A 16,749-nucleotide genomic window follows, 5' to 3' on the forward strand; every position below is an offset into this window, starting at 1 on the left:
TGCATTTACAGTGAGTCTCTAATTAACAATTACCCAACAGATAACAAAAAAAAAAAAAAAAGATCACAATTGCCAAACATGTAATACAACATTCTTATTGCTATGTAGATTACCTCATTACCCCTTGTGTATTTTTTTTAAAATAAATATAATAATTGCTATATATATATATATATATATATATATATATATATATATATATATATATATACTGTGTATATACTATATGTTTTTGTAAATACCGTGATAAGTGGCAAATATAATAAAACATTCTTCTTGCTATTTAGATTTCAATATAGCACCCCTTGGCATTATATATATATATATATATATGTGTATGTATGTATTTTATCTATTTTTTGTAATTATTTTGAAAAAAGATATATCTATATATATAGTTACATAGTTAGTCAGGTTGAAAAAAGACACAAGTCCAACCAGCTCAACTATAAATATAAATGTATATTTTTTTATTTGTAATTATATATATATATATATATATATATATATATATATATATATATATATATATATATATATATATATATATTTATTTATTTGTAATTATTTATTTGTAATTATTATTTAAAAAATAAATAAAAAAAAATTTCAAGAATTCTCACAGGGAATCCAAAAATAGATACCTGTATATCTGACCCAGCGATTTCCCTGCAAAAGTCTTCAGCCCTTCTTTGCCAGGCGTTAAAATCCTTTGTTTTATTGAATCCATTATTGCTTCAGGTGTGTCGTAGCAGGTGTCTTCTCAAATTCTAGGATGCACCGCAATGGCCAATTTTCATAGTGCTATTATATTCCAAAAGACAAAAAAAAAAAAAAAGAAGAAGAAAAACCCAAAAGCTAAGGTAAGATCCTACAAAAAAAACAAAAAGCGAAAAAAACAAAAAACAAAAAGAAAGTGAGATCCGAGCCCCGGAGATGGAGACAATGGCTACAAGGTGTTCCTGGCAGAGAGTTCTCTTCTCAATGCAAGTGAAGGCTGTCTCATGGCTATTACAGAGCTCCGTGCATTGGTCCTCTCGCTGCTTAAAAATCCATTTTGCATCACATATGCCTCAATAAAAAAAACTCTGGCGCTACGCTCCGTAGCAATGGCGAGGTGTAGAGGAGATATTGCATTTCACGAAAGACCCAAGACGGAAAAAAAAATGAATTCCTAGATAGAAAATTCCAACGTGGAAAAAAAAAATTCTTAAACCTTCAAACCTTGATTGGTCTTGGAGCAAAAGTGTAAGAATTTCACCGGCTGGGTCTTACCGGCTGGGTCTTACCGGCTGGGTCTTACCGGTTGGGTCTTACCGGCTGGGTCTTACCGGCTGGGTCTTACCGGTTGGGTATTACCGGCTCCACCACCGGCTTTGCAATTAGAATAGGAAGGGAGTTCAGGATCTTTAATGAGGTCTTCAACAGGCTGCAATTTTCGCAATTTTCCTATTTCACTCAACTCTCGGCCCCCCCTCCTCTCTCCTCTTGCGTCTCTATTGGTGCTTCAGCACCGTGGACAGGTCCGGTGGAAAAAGGAAAAGGCTTCCTGTTCTCTCTCTCTCTCGCTCTACACTGCTAACTTTCCAAGGGAATTGGGGCGGATCGCAAGCGCAAAGCATTCATTCTCCGGGCTCCTCGGAGTGGATGCTATGGAAACCAAAGCGAAGATGTCATCATTTCAAGTCGAGGTGTAGCAAAGGGTGCAAGGTCCTCATTCAAGAGTTTATTAAAAAAGAAACACCTTGTTTTCTTTTGTCTATAAATTGCTAATCTTGCCTTAATTTTTTTTATATATATATAATTTACTTACAAAAATTTTCAGAAAATATATACATATTTTTTTTGCTTCTGTGATTTTTTTTTTCAGAAAATATTTATATATATATTTTTTTAATTCTGTGATTTACTCTGCACTTCACAAAAAAGAGACACCTTATTTTCCTTTGTCTATAAATTGCTAATCTTGCCCTAATTTTTTTTAATATATAACTTACTTACAACAATTTTCAGAAAAATATGGGCCAGATTCACAAAAGGGATACGATGGCGTATCTCTGTTTCTATCGATGCGAATGGATTCATAGAATCAGTTACGCATAGATATCCATAAGATCCGACAGGTGTAATTGTTTTACACTGTCGGATCTTAGGATGCAGTACCGCGGCCGCCGCTGGGGGGAGTTCGCGTTGTAAACCAGCGTCGGGTATGCAAATTAGGAGTTACGGCGGATCCCCGACGGATTTTCGCGTTCGCTACGTCGCAGCTAATCTAGTTTCCCGTCGCAAAGTTAGTCGTCGTTTTAGGTGCCCTAACTTTAGTCCGCAAACATATTGCTGTCTAAAGTATGGCCGTCGTTCCCGCGTCGAAATTTTAAATTTAACGTCATTTGCGTAAAAAGATGTCCGGGAATACGTTCGAAAAATTGACGTCACGGCGCGCAAAGCACGGCGGGAGTTAGGAAACGGAGCATGCGCAGTAGGTCCGGCGCGGGAGCGCCCCTAATTTAAATGGCACACGCCCATTTGAATTGGCCCGCCTTGCGCCGGAGGCCGCGGGCGTAGTTTTTTTGTAGTGCTTTGTGAATCAGGCACTAGCGGTGGTGTAACGTATCTACGATACGTTACGCCGCCGCAATTCTACGTGAATCTGGCCCTATATACATATTTTTTTTGCTGCTGTGATTTTTTTTTTCAGAAAATATTTACATATTTTTTTTTAATTGTGTGATTTACTCTGCACTTCACAAAAAAGAGACACAGTGGGCCAGATCCACATAGAATTGGATAGGTACAGCGTATCAGAGATACGCTACGCCGCCGTATCTTACCTGGCTTTAAGTCGAATCCAGGAAGATTTTGCTTCGTAAGTTACGGCGGCGTAGTGTATTTCAAAACGGCGATTAGGGGGCGTGATTCATTTAAATAAAGCGCGCCCCAGCGCTGATTGAACTGCGCATGCTCCGTTTTCGAAATTTCCCGCCGTGCTTTGCGCGAAATGACGTCGCAACAACGTCATTTTTTGAACTTAGACGTAACTTACGTCCATCCCTATTTACGGACGACTTACGCAAAAAAAAAAAAAATTAAATTTCGACGCGAGAACGACGGCCATACATGGCAAGTCTATCTATACGCCGCAAAATAGCAGCTTTAACTATACGCCGGAAAAAGCCGACTAGAGACGACGTAAGAGAATGCGACGGCCGCGAGTTTGTTCATGGTTCGTCGGAAAAAGCTCATTTGCATACCCGACGCGGAAAACGACGCAAACTCCACCCAGCGGGCGCCGGAGTATTACACCTACCATCCGAAGGCGTACGCCTGTCGGATCGAAGCCTAAAGCCGTCGTAACTTGTTTTGAGGATTCAAAACAACGCTACGACGCAGCAAATTTGAAAATACGTCGGAGTATCAGTAGATACGCCGGCATATTACAACTGTGAATCTGGCCCTATATTTTCTTTTGTCTATAAATTGCTAATCTTGCCTACATTTTTATTTTATTTTTTATATATATAATATACTTAAAAACAATTTTAAGAAAATATATACATTTTTATATTTAAATTTAAAAATATATATATATAAAATTAAGGCAAGATTAACAATTTATAGACAAAAGAAATTAAGGTGTCACTTTTTTTGTGTGAAGTGCAGAGTAAATCACAGAATTTAAAATATATATATATATATATATATATTTTTTAATTCTGTGATTTACTCTGCACTTCACAAAAAAAAAGAGACACCTTAATTTCTTTTGTCTATAAATTGTTAATCTTGCCTTAATTTTTTTTATATATATATATATATATATATATATATATATATATATATAATATATATATATATATATTTTTAAATATTTATATATATATATATTTTTTTTACACTCTGCACTTCACAAGCCAAGCTTGTGGTATATGAGGTTGGTCCTCGTTCCCTGGCTCAATATTTTCAAGCGGTGCGATCACGTGACAGATGACGCAACGTCTTTCGACGATCACACCATGCAGGGGGGTTCAGAGCTGAACAATAACGAGCATTCCCAATCCCTGGAAGAAAACTTGTTACCGCAATTAATTTATTAAATTTTTTTGTATGTTGGAAGGTTACATTTCCCTTATCTGTGGAGAAGGTGGAACATACACACATGCACCATATTAATATTAAACCATGATGGTGGGTGAGGGTGGCTACATTGATAACCACCTGTAGAGTACCTCATTATATCGCAATGGCGGGTGAGGGGTGGATAGATTGATCACCACGCATATTATACTATGGTGGTTGGAGAGGGTGGCTACATTGATCATTGCCCATAGAGCACTCCATTATACAATGTTGGTTGATGAAGGTGGCTACCTTCGATCACCACCCTCATTGCACTTTATCATACCATGATGGTGGGTAAAGGATGGCTACATTGATCAGCACCCGTAGAGCACCGAAATACACCTAACGGTGGGTGAGGATGGATATATTGTTCACCACCTGTAGAGCACCTCATTATACCATAATGGTGTTGGTGGGTGAGGGTGGCTACCCTAATCACCACCCATAGAGCACTCCATTATACCATGATGGCGGGAGGGGGTGGCTACATTGATCACCACCCATAGAACACCTTATTATACCATGTTGGTCGGTGAGGGTGGCTACATTTTTCATCACCCATAGTGTATCTCATTATACCATGATGGTGGGTGAGAGTGGCTACATTGATCACCACCCATAGTGTATCTCATTATACCATGATGGTGGGGGTGGCTACATTGATCACCACCCATAGAGTACCTCATTATACCATGATGGTGGGTGAGGGTGGTTACCCTGATCACCACTCATAGAGCACCTCATTATATTATGATGATGGGTGAGGGTGGCTACATTGATCACCACCCATAGAGCACCTCATTATTCCACGATGTTGGGTGAGGATGACTACATTGATCGCCACCCATTGAGCACCCTATTATACATAGTGGGTGGGGGTGGCTACATCAGCACATATTGATTACCTCATTATATCATGATAATGGGTGAGGGTGAATACATTGATCACCATGCATATTATACGATGATGGTGGGTGGGGGTGGCTACATTGATTACCACCCCTTTATACCATGTTGGATTTATTGTTCACCACCTGTAGAGCACCTCATTATACTATACTGGTGGGTGAGGGTGACTACCCTAATCACCACCAATCGAGCACCTCATTATACCATGATGGTGGGTGAGGGTGGCTACATTGATCATCGCCCATTAAACCATGATGGTCACTGGGTGGGGGGGCTACATCGATCATCAGCGATAGAGCACCTCATTATACCTTATTGTTGGGTAATGGTTGCTACAATGATCACTACACGTAGAATACCTCATTACCATGGAGTGCAGGGGTCACTGGAGACACAGGAGTGCAGGGGTCACTGGGGACACAGGAGTGCAGGGGTCACGGGGTGCAGAGGAGTGCAGGGGTCACGGGGTGCAGAGGAGTGCAGGGGTCACTGGTGGCACAGGAGTGCAGGGGTCACGGGGTGCAGAGGAGTGCAGGGGACACAGGAGTGCAGGGGTCATGGGGTGCAGAGGAGTGCAGGGGTCACTGGAGACACAGGAGTGCAGGGGTCACTGGGGACACATCAGTGCAGGGGTCATGGGGTGCAGAGGAGTGCAGGGGTCACTGGTGGCACAGGAGTGCAGGGGTCACGGGGTGCAGAGGAGTGCAGGGGTCACTGGGGACACAGGAGTGCAGGGGTCACGGGGTAAAGAGGAGTGCAGGGGTCACTGGAGGCACAGGAGTGCAGGGGTCACTGGGGACACAGGAGTGCAGGGGTCACTGAAGACACAGGAGTGCAGGGGTCACTGGAGACACATGGAGTGCAGGGGTCACTGAAGACACAGGAGTGCAGGGGTCACTGGAGACACAGGAGTGCAGGGGTCACTGGGGACACAGGAGTGCAGGGGTCACTGGAGGCACAGGAGTGCAGGGGTCACGGGGTGCAGAGGAGTGCAGGGGTCACTGGTGGCACAGGAGTGCAGGGGTCACTGGAGGCACAGTAGTGCAGGGGTCACTGGGGACACAGGAGTGCAGGGGTCACGGGGTGCAGGGGTCACTGGAGACACAGGAGTGCAGGGGTCACTGGGGACACATCAGTGCAGGGGTCATGGGGTGCAAAGGAGTGCAGGGGTCACTGGTGGCACAGGAGTGCAGGGGTCACGGGGTGCAGAGGAGTGCAGGGGTCACTGGAGACACAGGAGTGCAGGCGTCACTGGAGGCACAGGAGTGCAGGGGTCACTGGGGACACAGGAGTGCAGGGGTCACGGGGTGCAGAGGAGTGCAGGGGTCACTGGAGACACAGAAGTGCAGGGGTCACTGGAGACACAGGAGTGCAGGGATCACGGGGGTGCAGAGGAGTGCAGGGGTCACTGGAGACACAGGAGTGCAGGCGTCACTGGAGGGCACAGGAGTGCAGGGGTCACTGGAGACACAGGAGTGCAGGGGTCACTGGAGACACAGGAGTGCAGGGGTCACGGGGGGGAAAGAGGAGTGCAGGGGTCATTGGGGACACAGGAGTGCAGGGGTCACTGGGGACACAGGAGTGCAGGGGTCACGGGGGGGAAAGAGGAGTGCAGGGGACACAGGAGTGCAGGGGTCACTGGAGACACAGGAGTGCAGGGGTCACTGGAGACACAGGAGTGCAGGGGTCACTGGAGGCACAAGAGTGCAGGGGCCAACCCCAACCAGAAGAGCTGTCTCCTGATTGGCTGCTGTGCCGGTACTAGGAGTAAAACCTGGAAGTGCCTTCAGCCACATGCAGGAGAGGAGGGCCATCTCTAGATGTAACAGGTGATTGTTACAATATGTCATCTATATACAAAACTAAGTTCATCACTTATAATTAAAATGTTTTTTTGTTGAGTTTTAAATAAAGTGTGGGAGAGGGTTAGAACCCCTGTATCCCCAAGGAGAAGATTCTTCCCCATTTCCATGATGGACGGCACAAGTGAGTGATCTCCCCAGCGGGGGGGGGGGGGGAGGGGACACATGGAGAAGGCCTGGAATGTAATTCATATGAATATCACTTTAATATTATAAAATAATTTTCCAGATTTGTATTTGGATTTGCGGGACAAACAGGAATCTTTCGCTGTCAGATTTCAGGATTATCATGTCGGAAATTGATTTCTGACCTCCAAGCTTTCAAGAAAATGGAAGGTTATCCTCCCTGCTAATGTCTGATCTCAGGGCTGAGATATCCAACCCTTCTCCTAGGCCGCCCCCTAGTGTCCACATCAATGTATTGTGCTTACCTGGGGATTGAAGGGATAGAGAGACACAAAAGATGAGAAAGAAAAGAAACAAGTGAGCTGTGACAGGGGGGGGGGGGGGGTCTCTGGTCCTCACACTGATGAGGGGGGTCTCTGGTCCTCACACTGATGAGGGGGGTCTCTGGTCCTCACACTGATGAGGGGGGTCTCTGCTCCTCACACTGATGAGGGGGGTCTCTGCTCCTCACACTGATGAGGGGGGTCTCTGCTCCTCACACTGATGAGGGGGGTCTCTGGTCCTCCTCACTCTGATGAGGGGGGTCTCTGCTCCTCACACTGATGAGGGGAGTCTCTAGTCCTCACACTGATGAGGGGGGTCTCTGGTCCTCACACTGAAGAGGGGGGTCTCTAGTCCTCACACTGATGAGGGGGGTCTCTAGTCCTCACACTGATGAGGGGGGTCTCTAGTCCTCACACTGATGAGGGGGGTCCCTGGTCCTCACATTGATGAGGGGGGTCCCTGGTCCTCACACTGATGAGGGGGGTCTCTGGTCCTCACACTGATGAGGGGGGGTCTCTAGTCCTCACACTGATGAGGGGAGTCTTTGGTCCTCACACTGATGAGGGGGGTCTCTAGTCCTCACACTGATGAGGGGGGTCTCTAGTCCTCACACTGATGAGGGGGGTCTCTGGTCCTCACACTGATGAGGGGGGTCTCTGGTCCTCACACTGAAGAGGGGGGTCTCTAGTCCTCACACTGATGAGGGGGGTCTCTGGTCCTCACACTGATGAGGGGGGTCTCTGGTCCTCACACTGATGAGGGGGGTCTCTGGTCCTCACACTGATGAGGGGGGTCTCTGGTCCTCACACTGATGAGGGGGGTCTCTAGTCCTCACACTGAGGGGGGTCTCTGGTCCTCACACTGATGAGGGGGGTCTCTAGTCCTCACACTGATGAGGGGGGTCTCTATTCCTCACACTGATGAGGGGGGTCTCTGGTCCTCACACTGATGAGGGGGGTCTCTGGTCCTCACACTGATGAGGGGGGTCTCTGGTCCTCACACTGATGAGGGGGGTCTCTAGTCCTCACACTGATGAGGGGGGTCTCTGGTCCTCACACTGATGAGGGGGGTCTCTGGTCCTCACACTGATGAGGGGGGTCTCGAGTCCTCACTCTGATCAGGGGGGTCTCTGGTCCTCACACTGATGAGGGGGGTCTCGAGTCCTCACTCTGATCAGGGGGGTCTCTGGTCCTCACACTGATGAGGGGGGTCTCTGGTCCTCACACTGATCAGGGGGGTCTCTAGTCCTCACACTGATGAGGGGGGTCTCTGGTCCTCACACTGATGAGGGGGGTCTCTAGTCCTCACACTGATGAGGGGGGTCTCTGGTCCTCACACTGATGAGGGGGGTCTCTGGTCCTCACACTGATCAGGGGGGTCTCTGGTCCTCACACTGATCAGGGGGGTCTCTGGTCCTCACACTGATGAGGGGGGTCTCTGGTCCTCACACTGATGAGGGGGGTCTCTGGTCCTCACACTGATCAGGGGGGTCTCCCATTCCTCCCACCAGTTCACCAGAAGGAGCCGAGTATTCCCGACATTTCCAAATTGCAGGTTATTAGTGACCAGACAAAGGCAGACAATTGGTTGTGATGGAGAGATAATCATCCCCGCCACAAGGAGGCACTTCACCTCAATCCATCCAACACGACCCCCTGATGACAGATAATTGGTACAAATTATTATTATTATTTCTACAACGAGAAAATCCCCAACACACCAGTGATAGGAGGAGCGGGGCTGAGAGCTTCCATGCCCAGGAACACTAATGCCGCGTACACACGATCGGAAATTCCGACAAGAAAACCATGGATTTTTATTTTTTTTCGACAGAATGTTGGCACACACTTGTGTTGCTCACACACGGGTCACACAAATCGTGTCAGAAATTCAATACAAGGAGTCCCTCTCTGGCCGGTCCCTACTCTGCTCTGCACAATTTCCGACCAAAAACTCACATCGGACATTTGTTGTCGGAAAGTCCACCCTTATATCAGGGTCACCTTTTAGGGTCCCCTCAACATCAGGATCCCCATCAGAGTCCCCCTTATATCAGGGTCCCCTTTCAGAGTCCCCTCAAAATCAGGATCCCCATCAGAGTCCCCCCTTATATCAGGGTCCCTTTTTAGAGTCCCCTCAACATCAGGATCCCCATCAGAGTCCCCCCTTATATCAGGGTCCCCTTTTAGAGTCACCTCAACGTCAGGATCCCCATCAGAGTCTCCCCTCATATCAGGGTCCCCTTTTAGAGTCCCCTCGACATCAGGATCCCCATCAGAGTCCCCCCTTATATCAGGGTCCCCTTTTAGCATCCCCTCAACATCAGGATCCCCATCAGAGTCCCCCCTTATATCAGGGTCCCCTTTTAGAGTCACCTCAATGTCAGGATCCCCATCAGAGTCCCCACTTATATCAGGGTCCCCTTTTAGCGTGCCCTCGACACCAGGATCCCCATCAGAGTCCCCCTTATATCAGGGTCCCCTTTTAGCGTGCCCTCGACACCAGGATCCCCATCAGAGTCCCCCCTTATATCAGGGTCCCCTTTTAGCGTCCCCTGGACATTAGGATCCCCATCAGAGTCCCCCCTTATATCAGGGTCCCCTTTTAGATTCCCCTCAACATCAGCATCCCCTTTAGAGTCCCCGCTTATATCAGGGTCCCCTCGACATCAGGATCAGATATTTTTTTTTTTGGGGGGGGGGGGTGTTGTAGGGTGAAGTATGTGTATGTTAACTGTATTTGGAAGTGTATTAATGTGAAATATTTCAATTTGTATTGATGTAAAGAAAACAATAAAAAAAATTACTGAATTGAAAAAACAAAAACAGATACACAATAAAACATTAAACCCTTCAATCTTAAGACACCAATAAAAATGCATGCAAATTACTACATACCGGTATGTAGTAAGTTGCCTTACTTCATATATTTTCCTATAAACATGTTTTTATGCTTCTTTATATGTGTTTATGACATTTATCACGGTTTAGATTTTTAGACAGTTCAATCTGTTGCTCTTGAGAACCCCCAGACTGAGTTGAAACGCGTAGGTTTGCCCACTTTTTTGGAGATCTAGAGCTATTCCTTGCATGCAGAAAGTCCTGTCATCCGGGGGCAAATTTTTTCACTTACTGTTGCATGTATTTTATTTGTGTCTAAAAATTGCATTTAATAAAATTATATTTGTATTTTTATATATATATAGCGGAACCTCGGATTACGAGGATAATCCGTTCCAGGAGAATGTTCGTAATCCAAAGTACTTGCATATCAAAGCGAGTTTCCCCATTGAAGTCAATGGAAACTAAAATAATTTGTTCCGCATTGACTTCAATAGCATGCAATACAGCATGCGGGCAGAGGCGGGGGGGGGGGCGCCAGAGAGCCTTGGAAACGTCCGGAAAGGCCTGAGGACAGCTCAGCCTTTCCCAGATTTGCCGAGGTCAGCCGACCTGTCCTCGGGCCTTTCCGTGCATTTCCGAACAGCGGCGAATGGCTCCGGCGCCTCCCAACTCAGGCCAAACGTGGTACTGCACCCCACTTTGGCCTGAATCCTGCTTGTTTTGCGACACTCGCAAACCGAGTAAGGATATTTTAAAATACAGCGCCCGTATTGCGAAAACGCTTGTTAACCGAGTTACTCGCAATCCGATTGTCATAAAGGTGCCTTTCCGAAATTCCCTTCCATAAATCTCCTTTCTGTATCTAGAAATACACAATAGTTCGTTCAAGGATATTAAAAATAAAGTATCAGCGTTGCTCTCGGAAATCTTCCCATCATCCCGGGATGGCGCCGGCGAGAGGCAACTTTGGTCTTTCCTCCTCCGGCGGTGTCGCCTCAGATAAACAGATCCATAGAAACATAACAGATTCACGAGATTCCAGCTTGACCTTTTCCAGCATCAAAACAGGTGTCACGCGCTCCCTCAATTACGTACCGCGGTTTATAAAAAAAAAACGATAAGGAAAAATAAACCCAACGTGATTAATTAGTCTGGTTATGGAGAAGGAAATGATAAGGCAGATAAACATATTAGGTTTGTGTGCGTTTGCAGGCTCCTCCGACCTATGCCAGTTCCCATTAGTGCGCAACACGGAATACGAAGGGCGATGGAAGGCGAGCCCTGCGAGTCGCACTCGTTATTTTGTAACAACACGCCGAAATAAATTATTCATCGCCAACGTTTTATGAACAAGATTAGCTGAACAACTCCTTTAAAGTGAAACTGTAGTCAATCTAAGTACAGGAGGCATCTCCAGGGGTCTGGACATACACATGGAGAGGATGAGGGCCCCGGAGGGCCCCAGAGCCCAGGATACTGAATACGCAAATACCAAACTCATCTAAGGGGTCAGTGCCTGGTGTTACTCCCTCCTGTGTCTCCCTACGGGCCCATGTAGGAGGTGGCACTGCCATGCAGCAGCTTTGTATTGGGGGGCTCCTGGGATACTCTAGATTAGGGGGTCATCAAACTTGTATGAGGGCCAGGGACGCCATCAGGGGGGTACAGGCAGTACACCTGTAAGGGGCCCAGAGGTCCCCAGGGGCCCAGATGGCAACCCCCCCTTTTTTTTAAGGGGCCCGGAGGTCCCCAGGGCCCCGGATGCCAACCCCCCCTTTTTTTTTATAACTATTTTTTTTTGCTTTTATTAAAGGGCCCAGAGGCCCCCAGGGCCCCAGATGGCAACCCCCCCCCCCTTGTTTTTATTTTTTCATTTTTTTAATATATTTTTTTATTTCTTTTTTTTCCTTTTTATTAAAGGGCCCAGAGGCCCCCAGGGCCCCAGATGGCAACCGGATAAAAAAGAAATAAAAAAGAAATAAAAAAGAAAAGAAATTAAAAAAGAAATTAAAAAATATATTAAAAAAACAAAAAAAAAAACAAGGGGGGGGGCCTTGTTTTTTTTTCCATTTTTTTAATATATTTTTTTATTCATTTTTTATCCTTTTTATGAAAGGCACCAGAGGTCCCCAGGGCCCCCGGATGGCAACCCACCTTTTTATATATATATATATATATATATATATATATATATATATATATATATATATATATATATTTTTTTTTTATTAACCACTTCCATACGAGGCACTTACGCCCCTTCCTGCCCAAGCCAATTTTCAGCTTTCAGCACTGTCGCACTTTGAATGACAATTGCGCGGTCGTGCTACACTGTACCCAAACAATTTTTTTATCATTTTGTTCCCAAAAATAGAGCTTTCTTTTGGTGGTATTTGATCACCTCTGCGGTTTTTATTTATTTTTTGCGCTATAAACAAAAGAAGAGTGACAATTTTAAAAAAAAAACACTATTTTTTACTTTTTTATTTAATAAATATCACAATTTTTTTTTAAAAAACTTTTTTTTCCCTCAGTTTAGGCCGATACGTATTCTTCTACATATTTTTGGTAAAAAAAATCGCAATGATCATATATTGATTGGTTTGCGCAAAAGTTATAGCGTTTACAAAATAGCTGATAGATTTATGGCATTTTTATTTTATTAATTTTTTTACTAGTATTGGCGGCGATTTGCGATTTTTTTACTGTCACCGTGACATTGCGGCGAACACATCGGACACTTTTGACACGTTTTTGGCGCCATTCACATTTATACAGCGATTAATGCGATAAATATGCACTAATTACTGTATAAATGTGACTGGCATTGAAGGGGTTAACACTAGGGGGTGAGGGAGGGGTTAATATGTATACCTGTATTGTGTTCTAACTGTGGGGGAAGGGGGGTGACTGGGGGAGGTGACCGATCTATGTCCCTATGTACAAGGGACACAGATCGGTCTCCTCTCTCCCCTGACAGGACGTGGAGCTCTGTGTTTACACACAGAGCTCCACGTCCCTGCTCTGTCGTTACCGATCGCGGGTACCTGGCGGACATCGCGACCGCCAGGCACGCGCATCGGCATCTCGGGGACGCGCCGCGCGCGCGCCCCCCAGTGGCCGCAGGAATACAGGACGTCAATTGACGTCCTGTTGAATATTCAGAGTCACCGTGGAGCCGCCATTTGACGATGGCCCGGTACTCTAGTGGTTAAAGGGCCTGGAGGTCCCCAGGGCCCCGGATGGCTACCCCCCCCTTTTTTATAATTTTTTTTGTAAGGGGCCTTTTTGTAAGGGCCCCCCTTTTTTTTTTGGTTCGTCAGCACCCAAAGCCCCTAGCTTCTCAATTCACGCCCCCCGCTTCTCAATTTGCTCTCAATTAACGGCGGCACCCCCGCTTCTCAATTAAAACCCCCCGGCTTCTCAATTCGCAGCACCCCCCGCAACAGCATATCCTCCCCCGGTTGTCTGCTCCAGAGCAGGGGGCCCATGCCTGAAGCTGTGTAAGTGGCCCCATAACTCCTGATGAGGGCCACATAGTATATTTTTTCTCCAAATAATCACTCACTTCGCTGTGGTCTGGCTCCGCCCACTGATGATAACAGGAGGATAATCTGCTGGATATGGATAGTTATGGTTTTTAGGCATTCGATAAACAACAAAGGGGGGGACAGGAATTCCAAAACAACAGACGAGCAAATCAGGAATCAGCAAAACTGAAAGTGGGAGAAGATCGGCGGATTATTATGATATAAAATGTTGCCAATTTGGGGAACTACATTGGAGCCATTGGGAAAGGCGGTTATAAAATCTCCTTTCATAGATCCAGGACCCGTTCTCATGCACAAAATACATCATTTGCTCTATTACTTTATTTTTTATTTTTATTACAGAAAAAAAATTAAATTAAATTAAATATTTAAAGAGGCCGTACACACCTAAGAATGTATACAAAAAGGATAAAACAAAGATACAATCCTAATTTAAATAAACCAAACTACCCAAATACACCCCCCCCCCCACCAAAAAATTCTAAATAAATAAACATCTTTGAAATAAACAAACAAAAAAAAAAAAGAGTAATTTTTTTCTAACGCAAATTTTTCTCAATAAGAGACATTGGGAATCACCACCTCGGCAAATTTCACAGATGGTTAAAAAATTTGTTTCATTTCGATTCTTTTTTTACATAAATTCATTTAGTTTCATTTGTTTCATTCGTTATCAGGATTTGTTTAGTTTATTAGTTTTCAAATAGATTCAAAAAGTATTTGAGCCAATTTCGAATAGTTTCCAAATGTGAAAAGTTTTCCAATTTCCAAAAAGCATTCAATAGGAAATTGGACAACTATTTCTAAGTTTTAAAATTTTAAAACTATTCAAAAAGTATTCGGAAGTATTTGAAAACGATTTGAATCCGAATTTCATTCGAATTCAAATTTCATTATTTCAGATTCATTTGACCACTTAACCCCCGGACCATATTGCTGGTCAAAGACCAGAGCACATTTTGCGATTCGGCACTGCGTCAATTTAACTGACAATTGCGCGGTCGTGCGACATGGCTCCCAAACATAATTGGCGTCATTTTTTCCCCCACAAATAGAGCTTTCTTTTGGTGGAATTTGATCACCTCTGCGGTTTTTAGTTTTTGCGCTATAAACAAAAATATACAATTTTGAAAAAAAATGAATATTTTTTACTTTTTGCTATAATAAATATCCCCCAAAAATATATAAAAAAACATTTTTTTCCCTCAGTTTAGGCCGATACGTATTCTTCTACATATTTTTCGTAAAAAAAAAAATCGCAATAAGCGTTTATTGATTGGTTTGCGCAAAAGTTATAGCGTTTACAAAATAGGGGGTATTTTTATGGCATTTTTATTAATATTTTTTTTTTTCCTAGTAATGGCGGCGATCAGCGATTTTTTTTTCGGTACTGCGACATTATGGCGGACACTTCGGACACTTTTGACACATTTTTGGGACCATTGGCATTTTTATAGCGATCAGTGCTATAAAAATGCATTGATTACTATAAAAATGCCACTGGCAGTGAAGGGGTTAACACTAGGGGGTGGGGAAGGGGTTAAGTATGTTCCCTGGGTGTGTTCTAACTGTAGGGGGGGTGGCCTCACTACATTGTATGAACAGAAGATCAGCATTTCCCCCGCTGACAGGACTGTAACGGGCAATCGCGGGTGCCCCGCGGCGATCGCGCCCGCCGGGCACGCGCACGTGCCCCTAGTGGCCTGCGCGAGAGCCGACGTTATATTACGTGCTCTTGCGCAGGGGAGCCGACCTGCCGCCATAAAACGACGGCGGCCGGTCGGCAAGTGGTTACATTTGGTACTATTCTAATTCGGACACTATTCTATTTTATTCTCTTTGGAAATTGGAAAACGATTTCCGAATTCAAATTGTGTTATTTCGGATTCATTTAAATTTGGTTTCTATTCTAATTTGGGAAATCTGATACATACGCTTTTCTGAATAACGAAAATTTGTCCGAATTTTAATTCGGAACGAAACGAGCTGCACAATAATAATTCAGAAAATGAATGGAGGCCAGGAGATGATTTTCTGACCAGTCCATCTTCTCACGCCTCGCTCTCACTATCGTCGGTCATTTTGGTCTCAGCCAACTCGGGATTAAACATCAAATTTCTTTCACAACTTTTTTATATCTTTTGTCTTGTTTTGTAATTTTTTGTATTGTTCTCTTTGTCTTTCCAGTAGATCGTGCCTGATAATTTAAATTCTCCTGAGGAAGCTACTAATCGCGGCGAAACGTGTAGGAAGAATTTTTCACATTTTCGAAGCTGTATTGTATCATCGGATGGATTTTTCTTATTCTGTTATTTTTCACTTTTATAAATAAATATTTTTTCCTATATTATGTTGTAATTTTGCACCTCTAAAATCCCAAACCCTCACTTTTTTCTAAATTTGTTACCAATTAAGGGGATGTGGTGCCAATATTATTATTTATAGATGATGAGTAGAGAAGTCTTCTCCACTGTCAATACAAGTTGAGCCCTTTATTCTACATCAGTGGTTTCCAAACTATGGTCCTTGGGCTGGAAGCGGCCCTTTGTTTGCCTTTATCTGGCCCTTAAGGCATTATTCCTGCCACTGACACCAACAATGGGGGATATTTCCTGCCACTGACACCAACGATGGGGCAAAATTCCTGCCACTGACACCAATGATGGGGCATAATTCCTGACACCAACAATGGGGCATAATTCCTGCCACTGACACCAACAATGGGGCATGATTCCTGCCACTGACACCAACAATGGGGCATAATTCCTGCCACTGACACCAATGATGGGGCATAATTCCGGCCACCGACACCAACAATGGGGCATTATTACTGCCACTGACACCAACGATGGGGAATAATTCCTGCCACTGACACCAACAATGGGGCATAATGCCTGCCACTGACACCAACGATGGGGCATCATTTCTGCCACTGACACCAACGATGGGGCATAATTCCTGCCACTGACACCAACCATAGAGCGTAATTCCTGCCACTGACACCGACGATGGGGC

General features: G+C 44.7%; 1 protein-coding gene across 1 annotated transcript in view; it reads right to left on the reverse strand.

Moving 5' to 3' along the window:
* Positions 1 to 1,587, reverse strand: part of SLC17A6 (solute carrier family 17 member 6) — a 40,222-nt gene extending 38,635 nt beyond the window's left edge. Inside the window, exon 1 of the mRNA XM_040327901.1 lies at positions 645 to 1,587. Within this exon, the coding sequence (XP_040183835.1) occupies positions 645 to 730 (86 nt within the window). The 5' untranslated portion in view covers positions 731 to 1,587. The remainder of the gene's footprint in view (positions 1 to 644) is intronic.
* Between the last annotated feature and the right edge of the window lie 15,162 nt (positions 1,588 to 16,749).

The sequence above is a fragment of the Rana temporaria genome, chromosome 11 (genome assembly GCF_905171775.1).
Source record: "Rana temporaria chromosome 11, aRanTem1.1, whole genome shotgun sequence".
NCBI lineage: Eukaryota > Metazoa > Chordata > Amphibia > Anura > Ranidae > Rana > Rana temporaria.